The 26,890-nt window shown below is 41.2% G+C and overlaps 1 protein-coding gene across 1 annotated transcript in view; it reads left to right on the top strand.

Annotated features, from left to right (window-relative positions):
- PDE7B (phosphodiesterase 7B) overlaps nt 1–26,890 on the top strand; it is a 466,017-nt gene that overhangs the window by 181,105 nt on the left and 258,022 nt on the right. The window contains exon 2 of the mRNA XM_040429187.1: nt 14,940–15,000. Coding sequence (XP_040285121.1) covers nt 14,940–15,000 — 61 coding nt within the window. The remainder of the gene's footprint in view (nt 1–14,939; nt 15,001–26,890) is intronic.

A 26,890-nucleotide genomic window follows, 5' to 3' on the forward strand; every position in this document is an offset into this window, starting at 1 on the left:
AGGTAAAGAAGTAATTTCCCTTTAGCAGTATTTATGACACTAATTGCTCCATTTGTTTAACTTTTTCCACAAGACATAATGCACTGTACCAGCATAACTATTTCTGCATTGATATTTTTACCATTTTGAATGCACTAGTAGACATATTAGGTATAACCCTTAAAATATTCCTTACCCTCTTCCCAACATGTACAGTAGGGCAGAAATAAGGAGTCTATATATGGCGCCAGATCTCTCAGATAACTGAACTCGCAGAAACCGTTCTGTTACTATGGCAGCCAGGTACCTTCTGAAGGCTTCCAGGCCTGCCGCTGTAATGTTCCTATTAAGCCCCGACCCAGAAAGTGCTGATTAAGAGCATAGGGTCTTTTTTATTAAAGTATTTTTAGCATACCTTTGGAGTAAACTGTGACAAATTAATAGTGAATGTTATTGTCACGGCGCAGTATAGTAAATACACTCCACACTGAATACAAAAGGGAAAAGGTATTAGGCCTGGAACCTAGGGAAAGGGAAGTGGTCACACCTAGAGAGTCCGTACGCCAAGCCCTGACTGCTATCAGTATGAACAGACCTTGATGGTTGGAATGTTCATACGCAGGAACCTAAGCCCAATCTCACCCTAAGGCTCAGTTCAGACCTGAGCGTTTTACAGCGCGTTCCTACGCGCTGTAAAACGCTCAACAAGGAGAAACCAATGCTTCCCTATGGGAAACGCCCGAAGCTCAAACAAGTACAGGAGCGTTTTTTTTGGGCGCTTGTCGCGCGTTCCCGTACATAGACTTTCGGGAACGCGCGACACTGTGTGTACGCTTGTCTCTGTATGCGCGATTGTAAACGCCCGTACAATCGCGCATACAGAGCGCTCCTTTCAGAACGCTCAGGTCTGAACTGAGCCTAACAGGGCCTTGCAGATAGTGTCAGGACACTGATGGCCTATTCCTTCCCACATGAAGGAATAGGAGACCCCCTCAGGCCTAATATCAGGAGGTAGGGGAAAACAACAAATAAAGAAGAAAAACGTAACTTCCAGAAGTATGCGGATGAGCAGGAAGTCAGAGAGAACCAACACCAGGACTTCCACAAACAAGGAGCTATCAACCGCATAGCATGATGGGTGAGGCCAGACTAAATAGAGGAGAAGGAATGACCACTTAAGCTACACCTGAGACAAGAGGTGTGGTCATCCCCAGCAACAACACAGAAAGGTGAAACCAAAGAAGCTGTCAATCACGTGCAGCCAGTATCCTCGATCTTCTAGTCCCTGTCACAGGCGGGACTGTGACAGTTATATGTTGCGACTGGGCAGTATGTGTTTTGTGCCTAGTAAGACAGTTTTAGTAGTCCAGTTGTAGTATTTAGTACTAGTGTTAAGAGAATCAAAGTTCACAAAGTGAACTTCGACCTAATTTCGATTCTGCGCAAATCAGTTTTCCCTGAAATGGCGGTAAAAATTTTAAAAAATCATACTTACCCCATTTGAACGTGAAGAGGCCGTCGCAGCCATCTTGCTTGAAGATCCTGCGCAAAATCTCGTGCGCGGTAACGTATAACATCACCACGCCAGCCAATGTGATGACATAACTTGCCGCACAAGATTTTTCGCTGGGTCTTCAAGCAAGATGGCCACGGTGGCCTCTTCACTATGAAATGGATGAGGTAAGTATGATAAAAAAAAATTTGCAAACAGTAAAATGCTTTAATATGGATTTCAGATGCCGCGATCAGCGATGAACACGGCTTCTGAGGGGTTCAATGATGGGTGGGGCAGCGTTTCCTGTCATTGCATCCGCTATTTACAAAGAAATGCGCTTCATCACAAAGCAAATTTTTTTGTAAACTTCGGCGAAGCAGCCGAATAGAATTTTAGAGATCTTCGGCTCATCTCTAGTTAGTAGTAGTTACTAAGTATGCCATGCATGTAATTTGGTTTGAAGATCGCAAAAATTATGTGCAAGCTGACTCCATTCTAGACCTGTTGTAGCTGTGGCGGGGAAAATATACCAGAATGTGATTGCACAACTGCACCAAATTTAACAAGAGACGTGAAACATTTTCATAAATCTTGCACACGGACCACTAGCTTTACACAGATAAAGGGCACACTCCCCATAAATCAACCCCATAGCGTATTTGCTATAGATTACAATAGTATTTTATTGAAGTCAAGTAAAAAATGTATATAACTATATTTAAAAAAAAGCAACATTGGTATCACAATGTCCAAAAATGCCTAATGCCTAAGGAACTATTAACCCCTTTTTAGGGACCAGTTCAGGTCTGAAGTCACTTTGCGAGGCTTACATAATAGAAACCACCCAAAAATGACCCCATTCTATACCCTCAAGGTATTCAAAACTGATTTTACAAACTTTGTTAACCCATTAGGTGTTCCACAAGAATTAATGGAGAATAGAGATACAATTTCAAAATTTCACTTTTTTGGCAGATTTTCCATTTTAATTTTTTTCCAGTTACAAAGCAAGGGTTAACAGCCAAACCAAACTCAATATTTATGGCCCTGATTCTGTCGTTTTCAGAAACACCCCATATGTGGTCGTAAACTACTGTACGGGCACACGGCAGGGTTCAGAAGGAAAGGAATGCCATACGGTTTTTGGAAGGCAGATTTTGCTGGACTGTTTTTTTTTGACACCATGTCCCATTTGAAGCCCCCCTGATGCAACCCTAGAGTAGAAACTCCATAAAAGTGACCCCCATCTAAGAAACTACACCCCTCAAGGTATTCAAAACAGATTTTACAAACATTGTTAACCCTTTAGGTGTTCCACAAGAGTTATTGGCAAATGCAGATGAAATTTCAGAATTTAAATTTTTGGGCAAATTTTCCATTTTAATCTATTTTTCCCAGTAACAAAGAAAGGGTTAAGAGCCAAACAAAACTCAATATTTATGGCCCTGATTCTGTAGTTTACAGAAACACCCCATATGTGGTCGTAAACAGCTGTAGGGCACACGGCAGGGCACAGAAGGAAAGGAATGCCATACGGTTTTTGGAAGGCAGATTTTGCTGATGCACCCCTAGAGTAAAAACTCCCAAAAAATTGCCCCATTTTAGAAACTACGGGATAGGGTGGCAGTATTGTTGGTACTAGTTTAGGGTACATATGATTTTTGCTTGCTATATATCACACTTTTTGTGAGGCAAGATAGCAAGAAATAGCTGTTTTGGCACCATTCTTATTTTTTGTTATTTACAACATTCATCTGACAGGTTAGATCATGCGATATTTTTATAGACCAGGTTGTCACGGATGCGGCGATACCTAATATGTATACTTTTTTTTTATTTATGTAAATTTTACACAATTATTTCTTTTTTGAAGCAAAAAAAATCATGTGTTAGTGTTTCCATAGTCTGAGAGCCATATTTTTTTAAGTTTTTGGGCGATTACCTTGGGTAGGGTATGATTTTTGCAGGATGAGATGACAGTTTTATTGGCACTATTTTGGGGTGTGTGTGACTTTTTGATCGTTTGCTATTACACTTTTTGTGATGTAAGGTGACAAAAAATTGTTTATTTAGCACAGTTTTTATTTTAAATTTTTTAAGGTGTTCATCTGAGGGGTTAGGTCATGTAATATTTTTATAGAGCCGGTCGATACGGACACGGTGATACCTAATATGTAAACTTTTTTTTATTTATGTAAGTTTTACACAATGATTTTATTTCTGAAGCAAAAAAAATCATGTTTTAGTGTTTTCATTGTCTGAGAGACATAATTTTTTCAGTTTTTGGGCGATTACCTTGGGTAGGGTATGATTTTTGCGGGATGAGATGACGGTTTTATTGGACTATTTTGGGGTGCCTGTGACTTTTTGATTGTTTGCTATTAGACTTTTTGTGATTTAAGGTGACAAAAAATGGTTTATTTAGCACAGTTTTTATTTTAAATTTTTAACGGTGTTCATCTGAGGGGTTAGGTCATGTGATATTTTTATAGAGACGGTCGATACGGAAGCGGCGATACCTAATATGTATACTTTTTTTTATTTATGTAAGTTTTACACAATAATATCATTTTTGAAACAAAAAAACAATCATGTTTTAGTGTCTCCATATTCTGAGAGCCATATTTTTTCAGTTTTTGGGCGATTATCTTAGGTAGGGTCTCATTTTTTGCGGGATGAGATGACGGTTTGATTGGCACTATATTTGGGTGCATATGACTTTTTGATCGCTTGCTATTACACTTTTTGTGATGTAAGGTGACAAAAAATGGTTTATTTAGCACAGTTTTTATTTTTTATTTTTTACGGTGTTCATCTGAGGGGTTAGATCATGTGATATTTTTATAGAGCCGGTCGATACAAACGCAGCGATACCAAATATGTATACTTTTTTTTATTTATGTAAGTTTTACACAATAACAGCTTTTTTAAAAAAAAAAAATGATGTTTTAGTGTCTCCATATTCTGAGCCATAGTTTTTATATTTTTTGGGCGATTGTCTCAGGTAGGGACTCATTTTTTGCGGGATGAGGTGACGGTTAGATTGGTACTATTTTGGTGGGCAAACGCCTTTTTGATCGCTTGCTGTTGTACTTTTTGTGATGTAAGGTGACAAAAAAGGGGTTAGGTCATGTGATATGTTTATAGAGCCGGTCGATACGGACGTGGCGATACCTAATATGTAGACTTTTTTTTTTCCCTATTTTTTCCCAATTTTTTTTAACTTTATTTGGGGAAAATTACGTTTTTGTTTACTTTTACTTCAAACTTTTAATTTTTTGTGGGGAAAACTTTATTTTTTCAACTTTTTTTTCACTTAATTTTTTGTCCCACTTTGGGACTTGAACTTTTGGGGGTCTAATCCTTTACAATGCATTCCAATACTTCTGTATTGGAATGCATTGGCTGTATGAGTAATACTGTGTGTATTACTCATACAGCTTCCGGCCTGTGAGATCTAGGGGGCTGGATCTCACAGGCTCTTCACCGGAAGGCAGCGTGCTGCCTTCCTTAGGCATCGCGCTGCCTTCCATGCCATCGGGTCCCCCCTCAGCCCCATGGGGACCCGATGGCACCGCCGAACCGTCTGAATTGACCTGCGGTTTGCGGCGATCGCCAACACGGGGGGTCACGGGCCCCCCCCCCCCCCCGCGCGCATTTAGCCGTGGTGCCTGCTCAATGATTTGAACAGGCACCGTGTTCTGATCACTGCCCGGCGGGCGGCGGTGATCGGAACAACACATGACATACCATCATGGGTCCTTAAGGACTCGGGAAACATGCCGTACCGGTACGTCATGTGTCCCTAAGGGGTTAAAATATAAAAGTATTTATCCAGTACCGGAAATGCTAAATCTCCATTGCTTGGTCACTTTACCTTCTAAAAAATTAAATAAAAAGTGAAAACCAAGGTTTAATAAATCTCCAGGAGCTGGGGATCATTAAACCTGAAAATTTGACATTGGGGTTTTCCCGCAAAGGACATTTATCACAATCATAGGTGTTAAATGTATGTTCACTGAAGAGTCCAATTCTGGAACCTCCTCCAACCATAAGAACTGGAATTAGGTTGGATTTAAAGGGGTCATCCAGGTATATATTTTCCCTTTCCCTGTGTTCCCCTGTGAGGCCCTGCAACTTACTAATGTACTTGTGCTACTTTTTCTCATAGATCACGAGAGTGATCACGTGACTGCATCCTCTGGGGAGACCTCTGACATCATAACCAGGGCCACCAGAATCCCCCCCCCCCGCCCCCCCCCAAATGGTTGTTATGTCAGACCCACATGATGTTGGAATGGGCTGGTCAGTGCGCTCAGTCCACAAGCAGGGTAGGAGAAGCCTACTGCTTGTCATATTGAGGCTGTGTGGGAGGAAACATTAAAGGGATTTTCCCATGACTAATGTAAAAACTGAAAATCAGACATCATATAGTACATAACAATCCCTTTCTAACAAAGCTAGAACCAGCCCTGTACCTCACATGGATCCAGAGATCTCCCCATTCATTGCTTTGCTAGATTTATATCAAGCTGACATCTCAAGGGGAGTGTCTTTTCTGCTGCTGCTAAGGGGGCGTGTCCATGCTCGCCCTATAAAAAATCAGAAGACAGTTGAAGGATGAAACTGAGCATGTGCGGCCTTCTCAGTGAGCAGGACAAAGAAATAAGAAATAAGAAAAAAGCAAACATCAGGTGGCGCTATACAGATACATTTTATTGAATATTTCCTATTGCATGTGCTAAATTTTTATTTACCTGCAATTACAAAAGAATTCAATGTATAGGAGCTTGGTGAGAAAACCACTTTAGGGCTCATGCACACGACCGTATGTATTTTGCAGTCCGCAAAATACAGATCCATAAAAAATACGGATGACATCCGTGTGCATTCTGTATTTTGTGGAACGGAACAGCTGGCCCCTATTAGAACCGTACTATGCTTGTCTGTAATGCGGACAATAATAAAACGGACATACGGAAATGGAATGCACACGGAGTACCTTCCGTTTTTTTGAGGACCAATTAGAATGTATGGTTCCACATATGGTCCAGAAAAAACCCGGAATAGACACGGAAAGAAATACGTTTGTGTGCATGAGCCCTTAAGAGGAGACAGCAAGGGGATGATAGAATGTGTAATAGGCTGAATTTCTGTCCCAGGAAAGGGTGTAGTAGGCGTTTACATTCTTACAGCACACAGCACTATGGGAAATGTTACGGCTGCTGCCCATCTACACCCACAACCTGGAAGTAAACAATAGAGCGCAGTGGGTGCATGGAGTTTGAAGTGAAGACTCAGGAAAGTTGACAGGTACACTATTATGCTCTAATGAAATCCCGCACCATCCCTTTAAAGGGGTTGTCCAGGTTCATTTTTTCACATTGCTAGGCGGAGGCTTCCGCCTAGCAGCTTTGCTGGTGACATCCCTGGCACTGATGGGCGAGCTTTAGCGCTGCCCTAGCCGTTTTACAGGCTAGGGCAGCTCTAAAGCCCGCCCATTAGTGTCGGTAACATCACCGGGCTCACAGGTAGGCGGAAACCTCCGCCTAGCTTACCCTATGGTAAGCCCAGTACATCACCGGATCTCCATAAAAAGCCTTTGTCCTGCGCGATTCAGCAGAGGGCAAAGGAAAGCATTGGAGTATGAAATCCTCTGATGCTCATATCAGCTGGGCTTTCTAGGTGCAATAGGGGTATTGTCCGGGTTCAGCTCTGAAACCGGACAACCCTTTTAAGCACCAGTGAGCATGAGGTTTGAAAGGGGTTAACGACTAGGGCTACAAAGAGATTATTTTCTGTCTAAACATATTTCCTAAAAATCACAGTTAGTTTTGCACTAGTTTTAGTAGTTTGTATTTGAGACATAACACAGAGATATTTCCATGACTGTTTTGGCTTAATGGATAAAAGTGTTTGTGGCAGGGGGTAATTCTGCGGTAAATTCTATTTTATTTGGTATTTCATGGCCATGAAACATACACCCTAAGAAGCTTTGTTCTGTTGCATCCAGCGCTTGAAATCATTTCAGTTTTATGTGTGGTTTCTTCATGGGGGCATGGATTAAATCGCCCTTTGAAACTGCTCTAGGATGAAATTGCATATAATTAATAGTTATGGATTCAGAAGCATCGCTCATTTAAAATGCTGAAAGTCTTACATAAACAGTCTTCTGTTCAATCTAAATATCGATTTGACCACAAGCTGGATGATTTCCAACAGATTACTTATATAAAGATGGATTGCAGTTCTGTGATACCAAATGTGTGTGTTGTGTTGACATTATCAGCAAACTAGCCTTATTACTATTCATATAAAATATAGGCTGGTGACATATTTATTGTGATAATCATACACAAGATAATAAAGTCATGAATGTCAGTCTTGCTGAGTTCCTTATCAGACACTCTCAAGAGTCATAACTGAGAACTAATGAACTCATAAACAGAGGTTTTGTACTACACGTCTCAACACTAAAATACAGTTACAAAGAGAATGGACAGGAACAACATAATAATCTTCATACAATCATAATGTATAATATTTAGGGCTTTGCGAACATTGATTTACTGTATTTCCATTCTAATGAAAATTGTTGGGCTGACATATTCGTAAAGTGACGGAAGCAAATGGCGTCAGTCAGACCCCCATTGACTATAATGGGATGTGTTGGGTTTCCATCAGGGAGCCCAGCGTTTTACCAGACAAAATTGTGCAACATGCTCCGCTATTTTGATGAATTCTGCAACAGTTACCCCTCCTAAAAGCAGAGTAACCACCCTGAAAAGGCCAACCCCACTTATCGGTGGCTAAACTTTGTGTTGCTCCTGAGTTGCCCTCACAGGTTATAACTTTGTTATTGTAGTCCCGGCGCGTTTCCCCATAGGATGTTGGTTTATCAGGGGACAAAAGTGGTCAAACGATACAAAGCATAACAGATGTGGATGGACCCCATGATTAAACAGCGTTCGTTCTAGCAATGGAGCATACTCCTCAATACGCTCCCATTCTTCCTCTACTATGTAACATTCTGTAAGTGTAAAGCCAGTAAAGCTCGCAGTGTGGAAGAGCTGCGTGTGCACCATAGGGACTCCCCTCTTGACAATATATATGGTCTAAAGCAGAGATCAGCAACCTTCGGCACTCCAGCTGTTGTGAAACTACAATTCCCAGCATGCTCCATTCATTTATATGGGAGTTCTGAGAAGAGCAAGTATGCATGCTGGGAGTTGTAGTTTCACAACAGCTGGAGTGCCGGAGGTTGCCTATCCCTGGTCTAAAGTATCTGTTATAAGAAAATAGATCATGCATGTGCTGTAGGACAGGAACCATACATTGTCACTATAATTCACAGTATCTTGGACACAAAGTTAGCATACTAAAAGTTGAGACAAAAGTGTCCAGCCATGCACCAAATTTATCATCCAGCATGTGTCACTATGATAAATTTGATGCATGTCTAGACCTCATCTAAAAAATTAGTAAACGTGCCCCATAGAAAGATACTCTGTATGCCTCTCTCCAGGCTCAATGCACATGGCTTCCCCATGTACTTGGGGCCTGTAGGGATTCGCTCTGGTAGGCAGGGTAAGCGGACGCAGGACAGAGGCAAAAACCAGTTTGTAAAGCAAAACTTCAGTGTTTATTCACACATAAGGTATAGCACAAAACGCAAGTCACTTTGTTCATAAAGCAAGTTCATAAAGCAAGAAAGCCACATTATCTCCTAGGTGTTAGTTCACACCCTGATGGCAGTTCTGCCTGGTCAAGTCCATAAGCAGGCTTTAGGAGGCCTGTTTCCCCTACACCCGGGTCTCAGCCCTCCAACTCGGCACAACCCTCATATCCCAACACAGAGAGATCCCCTCTGCTGTTCCCAGCTGTCTTTTAAAGGCAGCTAGGTGTTGCCAAAACCCTGGATTGGCACCTGGGATCCAGTCTGGTGTTTGACCCCACCTGGCCGCCAATCAGTCCAGCAGCACACACTGGGAGGAAAATACCTGTTTTCCCAGACAATACCCTTCACTGTGTCACATACCCCCCCCCCCCCCCCTTTATTCAACCCTGAGGGGGTGAACACATGACAAACAGTGCAACCGGGACAGGGCATCCGCATTACGCTGCAACCAAGCTGACCTGTGTTCCACTGTGGCAACCGCTTCCCTATCTTTCTAAGGTTTGAGTAAATTATCATGGAAAACCTGCTCCGGCTTTCGCCACCCTGGCTGGTGTACCTTGTAGTTTACATCTCTAATTTTCGCGAGTACCTCGCAGGGCCGCTTCCACCTAGCGCAGAACTTACTGTCCACAGGTGGCCCACAAACCAAACCCGGCTAAAGTTACGGACCCCAGATGCTCGATAATAGATCCGACTCTGGGCTTGCTGAGCTATCTTCCTTTGCTCCCTACCTATCCTATTAAATGGGGTTGTCTCCCCCTCATCCACCGGACATACCGCGGGCCCTTCCACCTTGGGTTTCCTGTGTTCTAAACCCTCAACTGGGCCAGGCCTCGCTACTTGGGATCAGTATGTACAACGGCCGGCCACAGGGCTGGGAACAACGGAAAGTCGCTTGCTAATATCAAGTCATAGTGCATGCTCATGGTTACGCCCCCACCTCATGAATCCGTCTGCCGCCACATGTGTTTAGGGACACTAGAGCAGTGTGGTACTCTTTTAAATCTCCATGTACACTGAGCACCCTGACTTTCCGGCCCATAAACTCGGTGGGTTGCACCAGGGAAGCCCTCACAAGGGTCACCCGACTCCCTGAGTCCAGCAGAGCCACCACAGGAGTGACTCCCACCTCCATATGACGCAAAGGTTCGTTATTGAGAGTTTCTGGAGTGTCTAACGCACCGATCCTTCTGGCATGCCATGACTGTCGATATCCAAAGTTTACATCCATGGGCTCGACCAGGTGGGGACAGTTGCCCCGTACATGGCCGGGCTCATGACACTGCCAGCAGATTATCAGGTTCCAATCCCCAAAGGGCACATCCCGTGCGGTCTTTCTCAGCTCAGGCCACCGGGTCTGGGGCGGGGATTTTCTGGATTTTGTTGCACCCTTCCCCACAGTTTCCCCCTGGAGTTCCTCAGTAGCCCCATACCGTTCGACCAGGTCCACCATCTCCAGGGCACTAGTAGGAGAAGTCTGGCCAACCCAGCGCTGGAGGGGTGGTGGCAATGCCCTCCAGAATTTGTCAGCTACAATACGGTCCAGCATGGCAGTGGGACCCAGTACGACAGGCGGTAGCCATTTTTGCAAGAGATGCAGCAAAATTATAATACTGGGGTCTCGCTAGCTCAGCCGGGTTAAACTCCCACTGATGCACCTGCTGGGCCTGGACCAACACATTCACCCCCAGTCTCACCAGGATCTCACCCTTGACCTTATAGTAGTCTGCCGCTTGCTCGTTCGGTAAATCAAAGTAAACCTGTTGGGGTCCGCCAGGAACGGAGCAATGACCTCAGCCCACTGGTCTAGGGGTAGACTCTCCCTCACAGCCACCTTCTCGAACACCGCCAGGTAGGTTTCGACGTCATCCGTCGGTGCCATCTTGGGGATCGGCATGCGGACCGCTATCCGGGCATCGTGGACTCCCTGAGATACTCCTGTCTTCTCTAAGGCCATCACGTGTTGCAGAAGCCGCTGGTTCATTTCTTGCTGTCGCTGATTAGCCTTAAGCAGTTGTCTGTTAGTCTCCTGCTGCTGCTCTATGGCCTGTTGTTGCTTTAGGTTGGCCTGCACCAGCTGCTTCATCATCTCCTCCATCTTGTCCTGTGATGCTGGTTGCAACTTAGCAGGCTTAATCCAGGACATACAACAGAGCCCAAAAATAAATGCAACCAATTGTAGGGATTCACTCTGGTAGGCAGGGTAAGTGGACGCAGTACACACATAAGGTATAGCACAAAACGCAAGTCACTTTTCAGTCTTGGTGTTTGTTCACACACACGAAAAGTTCATAAAGCAAGAAAGTAACCTTATCTCCTGGGTGTTAGTTCACACCCTGCTGGCAGTTCTGCCTCATCAAGTCCATAAGCAGACTTTAGGAGGCCTGTTTCCCCCACACCCGGGTCTCAGCCCTCCAACTCGACACAAGCCTCAGATCCCAACACAGAGATCCCCTCTGCTGATCCCAGCTGTCTTTTAAAGGCAGCTAGGTGTTGCCAAAACTTCGGACGGGCACCTGTGATCCAGTCAGGTGTTTGACCCCACCTGGCCGCCAATCAGTCCAGCAGCACACACTGGGTGGAAAATACCTGTTTTCCCAGACAATACCCTTCACTGTGTCACAGGCCTAACAGATACAAATCAAATTCATGTACATTAAATCTTTATGTTTTATATGGTTGTTAGAGTTAATTTTTTCAGTGGTTTGGAATATATAACATGAATTCTTCGTTGCTGCGTATATTTCTATGCTTTGTCCTAAAGTGAGTGATAATGATAATAATTAAATACAGACACGTTGTCACTGCTCCAAAGCTATTGTACGAGAGACAATTAAAAATGAAAGAATGAAAGAGAACATTTCCCTAGAGAACTCGCAGTTTTGCCTTTTTCGTCACACTCATGTGGCATTACATGCTTTGTATCTTTTTTCATATCATGTAAATACATTTTTAATAAAATATATTTTCATTTCTTAGCCAGGTCATGTTACTGTCAATAAGATAGTATATTTTGAAAAGCAATAAAAATGATTTGATTATAAAGTTGTAGATCTGTTTAGAATGCATAATGAGAGTAAAATATTATATTGTTTTGATGAGGAAAAGTGTTCCTTGCAACATGAATGTTGGATCATTCCATTAATGGTTATTTCTACCTTTGATAAAGTACTTAATAGGAAATAATTTAGCAGTACTATACCATTGAAAATTAAATACAAGACATTGTCCCTCTGTAGCAGTCAGCACAAATGATAATACCTTCTATATAGATATGTAACCCATTGTCAGTTTACTGCTGTTGTGAGGAGAAGATGTTGATGATATAAAGTTAATCCTTGTAATAACAGTAGGTGTCAAATTGGGATGACAGCATAAAAGCTCTATTGTTTTCTTGTTAGACTTAGATATAGATGCTCTCAGAAGAGCATTACATTGATTAGTATAATGTGCGATACTAAGTCGCTACATGGGGTCCCTCTCTGGCCGCAGTGAATGGTCTGATTGAGAGAGTAAACCATGACTGTCTGCTGTGCTAAAAGTAAAAAAAAAAAAGGAGGAAGTTAGCATAGAATACTCACATATTGGCTGTTAATATGTGATAACATTTTTTTTTGATGGAAGTATCATTTAAGGCTAAACAAGGACTTTTATAAACCTTCATTACAAGGAAGAAGGAATCTCAGTAAATTCACATTTAGAAGATCTCTGCGACTAAGAATTGTTCTATACAAGTTAATGGGGTAGTTTCTATAGAACATGCATGGTTTTCTGTAAACCCTATTCATCTGAATGGGAGAGTCACAGAAGTTTCTACAACAAAAGGATAAGATCTAGAATTGTCTGTCTGAATTTGCAATGCAAATATTTTTATTCTTTACCCGATAGAGTACTACATGGTGACATCACCTTAAATTAGGTTTGATGAGGATTTAAGCATGGAATCTGCTGCCATCATTTTGCATCCAGTGCAAGTGAATAGGATATTTTATATACCATTCACATGTTGCACATTTTTTTGGTCGATGTAGATTCATTCTTCTAATGCATTCCGCGTGGAAAAGCTGCACATTAGCCTCATAGAATGACAATGGAGCTAAGCTTCATGTGAATTTGTGGCACATCTATGGCATAAATCCGAGCCAGATCTGCAGCAGAAATCAGTGTCAGCATTAGATTGCTGCCACGATCTTCCTCACTTTAATTTCCACAGAAATACTCAATACAGTAATTTTTTTATGTATTACCAAAACTACGTGCAGGTCCATATTTCAATTAGCTCCAGTTATTGATTGGTTAAAGTGTTCTGCTCAATGAAAACAGACTACACAAAAACCTGATGCTCATGACCAGATGTACATCCAAATTTCCTGATGAAAAAATTTATTTGGGGCAAGCGGGTAATTAGTAATATGACTGCCATTACAGCTCCTACTGGGATTATTACTTTACTTACTATTACTAGTACTTTCATGTTGAAAATCAAATATGACTATATTATATACTATAATAACCATTATAACCCAATAAAACCTGTTGTAAACGTATTTTGAATGTTTCAGTTTTACTCATATTAAAGTATGGGCTGGGCCAGTTTTGAACTCAGTATTATGACCACAACGCCTTAGACTTAGGTTTCTATGGTGGTTTAAATATGGTCTTATAGAACCATGGGAGGTTGGTAGCCAATACTTCCCGTTATTTATATAGATGTATAAACTTTTTAGCATAGCGGTAAAAATGGGATGGCTAGAGATGAGTGAATAGATTCTAACAAAACCAAATTCCATCTGAATTTTCCAAAAATTCTTGGCAAATCTTTGGCAATTCAACAAAATCAAGTCATCCATTCTTCAGCTTAGAAGAGAGGAAAGATGAAGAAGGACCCCTAGATCCCAGGTAATGTGTGTATACACACCAGCAGGCATTTGCTGTAAAAAAAACTAAAACATTTTTGCATAAAAAAAAAAGAAAACATAAAAATTCTAAAGTGCAGTTTGTTTTTAAAGAGTCTGTTTGTTACAACCAGCAGCCAAGAGGGGCCTAATTCAACTTTTATTTTATATACCCATAGCCATATATGTCGCTGTCACTATAAAATTACTAATGGTATCTAGGCGTATGGAGCTTGAATCGAGCGCATACAGTCCTACAAGACCTCAGAGTGTCAACCACAACTTTTCAGGGCAATTGGAGCACTTTCAATTTAGGTAGAATTTATCTGGAACTGAATCGAATTGGCCAACCGATTCGGCCAAATTCAACCTGAATCGAATTTCAAGAAAATCACTCATTACTAGGAATGACTAAAAGAAGCAGGGCAACAAATTTTATGTGAAGAACTGATTTATTTGCTTACAATAGGAACCGCGGGAGTCATTTATTATCAGATATATGGCAATATTTGGCATATATCTGGCGCAGATCGAGTCGCAAAGCTTAATTTCCCTGCTCACGCCAGGTCTAAAAATAAGGGGGTGTGGTGTGGGCAGGTAAGGGGGTTGGACCGTCAGGCCCATCTCATTGAACATTTTCTATCATTTTAGGCGTTGAAAATGGTCTAAATCTACGCCAGCAGGAGAGCTGGCGTACATTTAGATTGGCATCGGCCTCTACATAACTTCAGCACAGCCACCACCAGCACAAAGATGTATTAATACCAGCATCTAAAATGCCAGTCTTAATAAATGGCCTCCTATATTTCTATATCTTTGATAATGCCAAGTACCATACATGAAGATGCTATAGGGAGAGCTTTATAACACAAATACTCTTTTCTTCTTTCAGAGGTGTGGAGAAATCCCATTTGACAACCCTGATCAGAATGTCAGATGTGTGTGCATGCTAGGTAAGTGGTCTTCATTTTTCTATGTTAAATTCTAAATGTCATATAGCTTCACTGCTGTATTTCTGAGGAGTGTAAAACGAATATAGTTGCTCAGTTTTCATTCACAAAATAATCCTATTAGTTTTGGCTGGGAACACAAAGTTAAAATATTTTTATATACTGAAATACTCTTTCTAAAAAATATGAATATAAAATAAAAGTTGAATTAGGCGATAAAATTGATGTCAAAAGTGCTTTTTTCATGAGCCTGGAATCTTGTTGAATATTGGGCTGGAAGATATTTGTGGTTTGAATCCCAATTCCCACAAGCCACGTGAAAATAGTTTCTTGGCGTTCTCTGTACAACAACCATTGCAAGGACGTTCACAGCTAAGAAATTATTGGCATTAAGCAATGAAGCAAACATTGCAGGCAAATAAACTCCTTATTATGACTTTAGTGGGATCTGATGGAATGTCATCTCACGCAAAAGCCACCATCTTATTCTCTTTCTGTCTTGTTCACAGAAATGTCTACAAGTTGTAGACATATCATTTTTGTCTCTTGTGGTGACTAATAAGAAACTGCCTAAACTGTTAACGAGAAATTTTAGCATGTTTGCCTTGTTTGAAGCGTAACTCGTTTTACTTTTTTAACCTCTTGGTGACCACCCGTAGGTGTTTTTATGGCGGTCACTAAGGGGCCTTGGGCTGGAGCGCCGCCTTTTTACAGCGGTACTTCAGCCCAAGCTAACGCTATAAAAAAGCACAGTAGCTCCCTGCCCGCAGCTACCAGAGGTAGCTGAGGGCTGGGGGCAGTGATCAGAGACCGTGACAAGTGGTCTATGATCATGTGATCGCCATGATACAGTGCATCACAGCGATCACCGTAAACATTCTCCTTCCTCTCATGTAAGAGAGGAGGTAGAAAATCTCTGGTGCGAGGATCGGTTCCCCTAGCTTCCCCATAAGGGAAAGCTGGGTCCCGATCCTCATCCCACCCCCCAGTACCTTGACAAAGATGGCATATAGTCTGCGCATGGGCCGTGCCGCCGCTGCCCTTACAATAGTTCTCTCTCCTCAGGAAAGGAGAGAGTGTGAATTAATATGCCCCAATTGAGTCCCCTAGCACCCCGATTGGGGCAATGTGGCACCAAAAAGTTTAAAAAAGGGCAGGAGCGCACCCCCATATAAAAAAAAAAAGAAGAAGAATGGCACAGACATGCGCACTGGTTACTGTGCTGAAGTTCTGCCTTCTGCACATTAACCATCAGGGACCATTACTTTTGGTCCCTGATCATGTGGTCTCCATGATAAGCCTATCATGGAGATCACATCCATTATATTTACTAACACAACTAGGACATGGGCTGTGCTTCTCTCTCCCCTCAGTGCAGTTGTTCTGTGAGGGGAGAGAGAGAGATCAGACTTCTGTCCTGGCTGTGCGATTTACTGTGGAAAAAAAAGAAAAATCAGTTCATAAACTGTCCGTCTGTAACTGGCAGGTAGTGGGCGTCTGTCACTAAGTGCCTGCTACAGTCGGTCAGTGGGCATCTGTCATTAGGCGTCTATTAGGGACGGTCAGTTACCTCCTTTTATTAGGGACCGTGTGTCCGTCTGTTACTTGCAGTCAGAGGCCATCTGTCACTGTCCATCTGTTAGTCGGTCAGTGGGCATCTTTTAGTCTGTCAGTGTACATCTGTTAGGGTCCTTCCATAATTGTCGGTCAGTGGACGCACTGCTACTGATGCTAGCGAACATTTACTTTAAATTTTTAGGGTGGGATATATATAATAATTTAATATATATAATAATTTTCTGAGCTTTTTCGCAAAAAAATTTAATGGCTCAAAGATTATACAGTGCAGAGCAGGCATATGAATTTCTATGCTCTGAAAACTCTGAATCTGACACCGCTTCAGAGGTGGAAATTTTTTCTCATAGCGGGGACTCTTGTTCCGCTTCCATCCTCAGACCTCATAGCCCTATGGTGGTAGAAGTTGCCACCTCATCGCATTCACCACCCAGCGGTCCCATCCCTTCAACTACGTGAGTTTCTGCTTCATCATTTTCCCCCCAAGTACCCCAATTTTTATTTACTCCCCAAATTAATGTGGACATCACCAATTTTACCCCTGTGATTTTTTTTACCCCTGTGATAGTCATATGTACAGGCAAATGCCTTTTTAGAAATCTGCCTCCCTTATAAGTGCACAGCTTCACTTCTTATCTGTATGCACCACAAAGATAAGAATGTGGCGGATTTCTAAGACAGTAAAAGGGTTTCCCATCTAAAAATATTTTTTCTCCAATTTCATGTGAAAATTTTTATTAACAATTTGAACGAAACATTTAATAATTTTGCATTCAGCATGCTCACTACATCCTTAGATGCATGCTTTAAGGGATCTAGTTTTTAAAATGGGTCATTTATGGGGTGGTTTCTATCATTTTGCAGCTCAACACCATTAAAAGTGTCTAAGGAGGCCTAAAACATTTTCAATTTATTATCTGAAAGCCACTGGGTGCTCCTTTGTGTTTGGGCCCTGCCGTGTGACAAGACATAAGATTAGGGCCACAATGGGGATATTTACAAAGAAAAGCGAAATTGGTTGATATGTTTTGTGGTATACTTCTTCATTTTTATTTGCTAAGTACAAAAACTGTCTTTAAAGTGACATTTTTGTGTAAAAAATTCAAAATATATATTTTTTGCCTTCTTAACATTAATTGTTACAAAAAACTAGGGAGTCTAAAAGCTCACTACACCCCAAGATGAATACCTTATGGGGTCTAGTTTTCAAAATGGGGCCATTTATGGGGGTTTTCTATTGTTTTGGCAGCTCAACGCCATTACAAGTGTGCAATGGGGCCTAAAACATTTTCAAGCAAATTGTGTTTTGAAAGCCACTGGGTGCTCCTTTATGTTTAGGCCCTGCCGTTTGTCAAAACATAAGATTAGAGCCACAATGGGGATAATTTCTGAAGACAGGAGAAATGGGGTGATACATTTTGGGGTGTACTTCTTCATTTTTATGTGCTCTGTGGGGAACAAAATGGCTTTAAATTGACACTTTTGTGTAAAAAATGAAAATTGTATTTTTCATTTCCTTCGTAGCATTAATTTCTTTAAAAAACTAGGGGGGGGGGTCTAAAAACTCATTACACCCATAGATGAATACCTTAGGGGATCTAGTTTTCAAAATGGGGTCACTTTTGGGGGGGGTCTATTATTCTGACACTGCCACCATTCTAACACTATTATTAAGCCTCTGCAAACTTGGCTTGTTGCTGTAAAAAATATGTACTTCAAAAAAAAATGTATTAATGTTAAAATGGTAAGTCTCCTAAATTAAAAAAAAGTTAAAGTTTTTTGTAAGTGCAGCCAAAATAAAGTAAAGATGTGGAAATATATTTCTGATGAAAATATTGAATATGTGAAATATTGCAGTTGAAAATAAGAAAATATGCCCACTTTAAAAAATTTTTATAGATTTTTACGTTTTTTAATAAAGATATGCATACTGTATCGGTAAAATTTTACAACTTAAGTAAAATACAGTATGTGACAAGAAAAGAATGTCAGAATTACCTTGATGTGCAAAACTTTTACAAAGTAATTCTCTGCTAAAGTGACACATGCCAGATTTCCAAACTCTGTCTTGGTCATTTAGGCCCAAACAGGCTTGGTCACTAAGGAGTTAATGTGTAGAGGCACTCATGTATAGTATTTGTAATACACTTTCTTTTCTATTAGAAAATTTTTAAGTGTCCTCTACCTGAGCATTGTTCTACTACTGAATGCTGAAGACAACTATGTGAAACATACACAGGTAGGGCTCATGCACACGGACGTTTGTGATTCCCATTTTGCGGTTCCCAATGCATGGGCAACGTCCGTGCGGCGGCCGGGATGGATCGAGACCCATTCAACTTGAATGGGTCCGTGATCCGTCCACACCACAAAAAAAAATAGAACATGTTCTATCTATCATGAGGCCGTAGGCTGAGAAGCTAGTGAGTGCCAGGCAGATAGAGGAGAACAGTGGTGCATCGATCAGCATTGACAGTAAGTATATTCTGTACATCTGTGTCAACACTGATTGCTGCAGTTCTGCTCTCCTCTATTTGCCTAGCGCTTCCCTGGTTAGTTAGGAAGCACTCAGCAAATAAAAGTAAACTGAGTTATAGTAAACAGCACTGCTACTGACATAGGTGTACAGATATACATATTGTCAGCACTGGTCTCTACAGTGCGGTTGTCTTCTATCTACCCAGTGCACACTCACTAACCAAGGACATCAGAATTGTAATGATCAGTGCTGGCACAGATGGACACACTACACGTAGGACCCATTCACACGACTATATTTTTCTGTCCGCATCCGTTCTGCATTTTGTGCGGATCAGATGCAGGCACATTCATTTCTAAGGGGATGCAAAAGTTCCAGACAGCACACTGTGTGCTGTCCGCATCCACACTTCCACTCCACGGCCCCGCAAAACGGAGAAGACAAGAATAGGCATTTCTATCATAGGGAAGGATGTTCCGATCCGCAAAATGTGGAATGCACACAGTTGGTATCTGTGTTTTGCGGTTCACAAAAACGGATACGGTCGTGTGAATGAGCTCTTACTGTCAGTGCTGATCACTGCAGCTCTGTCCTCCTTTATTTGCTACTGTCTACTGCAGATTACATAGAACAGCTACACAAGCTGCATGTTGTGCATATCTGATCTAGGGCAATAAGTTCCAATTTTAAAAGTATTGATAAAACTGCTCCTCAACTAAAAGACGTTTGAGGGAACTCTATACCTTCTATAAAATTAAGCATTATACTTATATAAAAAGATGAAGTCAATGGATAGGTTTGGTTTCATTGGATCAAATATTGCGTGCCAACATGGACCAAGGACTTCAAATCTCCCATAATAACTGCACATCATTATGAAGGTCAACTTAACATATTCTTCAGTTATGAATATAATATAAGGCACCGAAATCAATGGAGCCAACAGTGGATGAACGGGGGGATCTTTGAAAAAAAAATAAAAAATGTGCCATGGCATCAATGGGTTCTGCCCTATAAGGTAAGACCATAATTACACTAGGGCTAAACTGATGAAAGTTCTAACCCCTTAGGGACACAGCCTTATTTCACCTTAAGGACCAGGCCATTTTTTGCAAATCTGACCAGTGTCACTTTAAGTGGTGATAACTTTAAAGCACTTTGACTTATCCAGGCCATTCTGAGATTGTTTTTTCATCACATATTTTACTTCATGACACTGGTAAAATGAAGTAAAAAAAAATATTTTTTATTTATAAAAAAAATACCAAATTTACCCAAAAATTAGTAAAAATTGAAAATGTCAAAGTTTCAATTTCTCTACTTCTATAATACATAGTAATACCTACAAAAATAGTTATTACTTTACATTCCCCATATGTCTACTTCATGTTTGGATCAATTTGGGAATGATATTTTATTTTTGGGGAATGTTACAAGGCTTAGAAGTTTAGAAGCAAATCTTGAAATTTTTCAGAAATTTTTAAAAACCCACTTTTTAGGGACCAGTTCAGGTCTGAAGTCACTTTGTGAGGCTCACATAATAGAAACCACCCAAAAATGACCCCATTCTAGAAACTACACCCCTCAAGGTATTTAAAACTGATTTTACAAACTTTGTTAACCCTTTAGGTGTTCCACAAGAGTTAATGGCAAATGGTGATAAAATGTCAGAATTTAGATTTTTTGGGCAAATTTTCCATTTTAATCAATTTTTTCCAGTAACAAAGCAAGGGTTAACAGCCAAACAAAATGCTATATTTATTGCCCCGATTCTGTAGTTTGCAGAAACACCCCATATGTGGCCGTAAACTACTGTACGGGCACACAGTAGGGCGTAGAGGGAAAGGTGCGCCGTATGGTTTTTGGAAGCCAGATTTTGCTGGACTGTTTTTTTGACACCATGTCCCATTTGAAGCCCCCCTGATGCACCCCTAGAGTAGAAACTCCATAAAACTGACCCCATCTAAGAAACTACACCCCTCAAGGTATTCAAAACTGATTTTACAAATTTTGGTAAACCTTTAGGTGTTGCACAAGATTTAATGGAAAATAGACATACAATTTCAAAATTTCACTTTTTTGCCAGATTTTCCATTTTAATATTTTTTTTCCAGTTACAAAGCAAGGGTTAACAGCCAAACAAAACTCATTATTTATGGCCCTGATTCTGTAGTTTACAGAAACACCCCATATGTGGTAGTAAACTTCTGTACGGGCACACGGCAGGGCGCAAAAGGAAAGGAATGCCATACGGTTTTTGGAAGGCAGATTTTGATGGACTGTTTTTTTTGACATCATGTCCCATTTGAAGCCCCCCTGATGCACCCCTAGAGTAGAAACACCAAAAAAGTGACCCCACTTTAGAAACTACGGGATAGGGTGGCAGTTTTGTTGGTACTAGTTTAGGGTACATATGATTTTTGGTTGCTCTATATATAAACTTTTTGTGCGGGAAGGTAACAAGAAATAGCTTTTTTGGCACCGTTTTTTTTTGTTATTTACAACATTCATCTGACAGGTTAGATCATGTGGTAATTTTATAGAACAGGTTGTCACGGACGCGGCGATACCTAATATGTATACAATTCTTTTTATTTATGTAAGTTTTACACAATGATTTCATTTTTGAAACAAAAAAAATGTTTTAGTGTCTCCATAGTCTAAGAGCCATAGTTTTTTCAGTTTTTGGGCGATTATCTTAAGTAGGGTCTCATTTTTTGTGGGATGAGATGACAGTTTGATTGGCACTATTTTGGGGTGCATATGACTTTTTGTGACTTAAGATGACAAAAAATTGCTTTTTTTACACCGTTTATATTTTTATTTTTTTACGGTGGTCACCTGAGGGGTTAGGTCATGTGATATTTTTATAGAGCCGGTCGATACGGACGCGGCGATACTTAATATGTATACTTTTTATTTATTTATGTAAGTTTTACACAATGATTTCATTTTTGAAACAAAAAAAATGATGTTTTAGTGTTTCCATAGTCTAAGAGTCATAGTTTTTTCAGTTTTTGGGCGATTATCTTGGGTAGGGTATGATTTTTGCGGGATGAGATGACGGTTTGATTGGTACTATTTTGGCGTACATGCGACTTTTTTGATCACTTATATTACCTTTTTTGGGAAGTAAGGTGGGCAAAATTTCAATTTCATCATAGTTTTTTTTTTTTTTTTATGGTTCACCGTTCGGGTAAAGTAACATGACCGTTTTATAGATCTGGTTTTTACAGAAGCGGTGATATCAAACATGTGTAGGGAATTTTTTTTTTTTCATTTTTAATCCGTGATAAATGTGTTTTTTGATTTTTACTTTTTTTCACTTTTTTTTTTCTTTTTTTTGACCCAGACCCACTTGGTTCTTGAAGATCCAGTGGGTCTGATGTCTGTATAATACAGTACAGTACACTATATAGTGTATTGTACTGTATTTTACTTACACTTTGTCTGAACAGATCTATGCCTTTAGCACAGATCTGTTCAGCACCATGGACAGCAGGATGCCTGAGAAGGCTTCCTGTTGCCATGGGAACCTTTCCTGTCTGCTCAGTTGTGGCCACAACTGCGCAGACAGGGAAGGGTAAGCAGGGGGGCTCCCCGACTGTTAACCTCTGCTCTTCCATACCGCGGTCCGTACGGACCGCGGTATGGAAAGGGTTAAACGGCTGACATCGCATCACAGATGTCAGCCGTTTATACCAGAGTGTCAGCAATGTGCTGACACTCTGGTATAACCACTGGCCACCGCCTGTAACCCCCCCCCCTGCACCTCCCGCCATCATAAAATCATTCAGAAGTGCAGGGGGGGTGAAAAATATATATTTTAGGCATATTAAAGTTTCTGAAACTGCAGAAAGCGCAGCAAACCGTAGGTCTGAATTGACCTGCGGTTTGTTGCGATCGCCGACATGGGGGGGACCCCCCCGCGCATTTAGCGAGGTGCCTGCTCAATGATTTGAGCAGGCACCTTGTTCCGATCACCGCCGGCCGGGTGGCAGTGATCGGAACAACACAAGACGTACCGGTACGTCATGTGTCCTTAAGTACCAGGACAACATGATGTACCGGTACGTCATGTGTCCTGAAGAGGTTAAGTCCTGTCTCAGGCAAGCCTTAATAGAAACATAGTGAGTTTAGCATAAACTGCAATATTAAGCTATTGTAGTCTATGGTGCAAACAGTCTAAAGATCATATGTTCAACCACCTGGGAGGGAAGGCTAAAAGTAAAGCTTAAAAAATTCAGAAAAAAATAACATTTGTAAAAATTAAAACAAAAAAAATTCAAAAGTCACATCACCCCTCTTTTCAAATTTCACATATGGAAATACATTTAAAAAGAACTATTAAAAGAAAGAAGTTTTTATCTTATATGGTGAATGCTGTAACGAAAAAAAATCTAAATGCCCAAATACCCATTTTTGGTCTTTAAGGCTCACACTTCAGTTATTTGATCAGATATTTCAATCAGTTATTGTGAGCCAAAACGGGTCAAAAATGGGTCCGGGTCAAAAACACAAAACAGGTGCAAATCTTTCCATCATACCTCTGAGTAGGCTTCACTACTGGTTTTGGCTCACAATAACTGAAATAACTAACCAAATAACACTGACCAAGTGTGAACTTATAGTATCAATAAAGCTACAGCATGCCCTGCAATAAATAGGGCAATACAGAGCTCCGTAGACTGAGATATAGTAAAAAAAAGTTATGGGTGTCAGCATATGGCAATACAAAGAAAAACATGTATTTGAAATATATATATTTTTTTTCTAAAACTAAAGCATGATTTTGGTATTACTGTAATCGTACAGAACTGCACAATACTGCACAATAAAGGTAATGTGCCATTTTTGCTGCACAATGAATACCATAAAAACTAAAGCCCCAAAATATTGGCGCAATTGCATTTGTTTCAATTCCATTAATAATTTTTCCTAGCTTCCCCTTCCCATTATATGGAATATTAAATGCAATTAGAAAGTAAAACCCATCCTGTAAAAAACAAGTCCTAATACGGCCATGTGAACAAAAAATATAAAAAAAATTAAGGCTGTTGGAAGGCAGAGATTAAAGGGCTTTTCCAGGAGTACAATATGTCATCAGAAACACAAACCTTGACAGTGACTGCTGAATGTCCACACCAGTAGAGATATCAGCTGCTACTTGAGTCATCTGTGTCTAAGAAATAGCTCAAACATATTCAGATAGCACACTTAATATTACATATAATTAAACGGTGTGGAGGACCCCATTCTACATAATATGATAGGTTACTTTAGATGTGAGGGACAGGACTTTTTGTACCTTGTCACATTCGACTTTTAGTGATTGTCGGGATAAACATTCACTGAGTTTTCAGTAAACTTTATGTCATGGAGACATATCAAAGGTTTTGATCAGTGGAGGTCTGAGTGTAGAGACCCCCACAGATTGCTAGCATGAGGAGAGAGATGCGCTCACAAAGAGTGAGAGCTTGATATGTGACCACTTCTCTCTCCTCGTTCTAGTGATCGGTAGGGGTCTCAGCCACGGCTGAACTGTGACTAAAAAGCACACTATATATTATGTTACGGTGACATCCAGTAGAGCATCTAAACAACCTAATCATACGGTCAGAGACAGGTTTACAATAGCTTTTTAAGTCAAGGACAGGAATAGCCTACCACCAACAAGCACCAATATTTCCAGTAATACCCCCATACATGACCACACAACATGACCATATAATAATCAAATACTAGGTCCATACAGGCGCTCTGCAGAGTATTATCTTTTTTGGGAGATCTGGTGACGTCCTGGGCCCTCCATGGGTAAAGCTAGGTGGAGGCTTCTGCCTAACAGTGAGCCTGGTGACATCACCAGCACTAATGGGTGGGCTTTAGCTCTGCCATAGCCTGTAAAATGGCTAGGGCAGCGCTAAAGCCCGCCCATCAGAGCCATTGACGTCACCAGGAACACTGCTAGACAGAAGCCTCCGCCTAGCAGTGTAATAATATAAACAAACAGCCCTTGCCATGCACGATTCAGCACAGGGCAAAAGAAAGAATCGGCGGATGAAATGCTCCGATGCTTATATCAGAGGGCCTCCCTGGTAAGTAAAGATACTCTAGAATTGTTATCTCATGGGTAATACAAGTATTGGTGATGATGGACATGTCAGGAGAGGACATGTTATACAGAGGTTCTTTTATCCCCTTCAAAGCTTATATCAGCCAGTGGGCAGAAGTCATACCAGTGCCTACGCAGCTCATAGAGGAAGGGCTCATAGAAGCTTTAGGGTCTGTTATGGGTTCTGTAGGCACATGTGAATTCTGTAGGAGTTAGTAATCAGCCCTTACAGAAATCATATCATTTCTCGTAATCAGCTCGTACACAAGTAATTAGCCCTGGCTGGTCATCTCTCGGTGCTACCAGGGGGATTGCTAGGGTCTCAAAAGATCCCGAGCCCAAGCCCCAATGCATATGGCCCAATACTCTAATTTGACCCTGCCGCACACTCTAATAATAAAGACACTTTACTGTACTAGCTATACAGCAGCACATACCTCTCACATCCAGTACCTCCAGGTGACGTCTCCTCTGATGTAGATCTTCTCTGTCACCATCTACTCCATTCGGTCCGGACAACTTCTTTCAGCTGCCTCGTCTCTGCAGTGTTTGACACACAGACATCTTAGCTTCCTCACTTTTCTATCATCATCCCCCAACCTCGAGTCCCAACAGTGTTATCCTGCTGCTCGCTGTGCTCCCAAATATTCCTAAATACTATCCTGAAGAAAAATTTGTGCCATAAAAATAGTCCCCAATAGTAATAGTGCTCCTCAAAGTCTCACCAATAGTAATTCCCTTTTAGAATGCCCTCATTTGTAATATTGCCCCCTACAGTGCCCCAACAGGGATAATAATACCTAAGAATGACTCCATTAGTAGAAGAGCCCTCCAGTATTAATAATGCCCTCACAAAGCCCCCAGTAGAAATAAAGCCCCCCTATTGTTCTCCTAGTGGTAATAAAGCTCTGTACAGACCCCTCAGTAGTAAGAAAGCCCCCATAGTGCTCTTAGTAGAAATTAGGAGGATCTATAAATTACTTCTATAGAACCCTCAGTAGTAATAATAATGCCTATAATGTCCCCTGTATTTAAAATGCCCCTACAGTGCCCCCAGTATTTATATCACCCCTACTCGCCCTGAAGTGCCCCCAGTATTTATTCTGCCCCCTACTGTTATAATGCTCACCCTGAAGTGCCCCCAATATTCATATTGCCCCCTACTATTATAATGCTCTCCCTGAAGTGACCCCAGTGTTTATAATTCCCCCTGCAATGCCCCCTGTAGTTGTATTCCTCCCTTTAGTGTCCTCAGAAATTATAATTCCTCTGCCCCTCCACCATACAGTCCCTTGTAAATAACATTATTTCCCCCCCTCCATTGTAGAGTCCCATGTAAATAACATCACATCATCTCTCCTGTCCGCTCCAAAATACAGTCCCATGTAAATAACATCACTCCCCTCCCTTCAGCCCCTCCAATATACAGTACCATGTAAATAACATCACCCCCTCCCCAGCCGCCTTCAACATATAGTCCCGTGTAAATAACGTCACCCCATCCCCAGCCGTCTCCAACATGCAATCCCATGTAAATAACATCACCCTCTCAACATTCAGTCCCATGTAAATAACATCACTCCCTCCTCCAGCCACCTTCAAAATACAGTCCCATGTAAATAACATCACCCCCTCCCCAGCCACCTCCAACATGCAGTCCCATTTAAATAATACAGATTAGTAGCTGAAAACTACTTTTTTCGTGGCAGATTTCTAATTTGGTAGAG

Source organism: Bufo bufo, chromosome 4 (genome assembly GCF_905171765.1).
Source record: "Bufo bufo chromosome 4, aBufBuf1.1, whole genome shotgun sequence".
In the NCBI taxonomy this organism is placed as follows: Eukaryota; Metazoa; Chordata; class Amphibia; order Anura; family Bufonidae; genus Bufo; species Bufo bufo.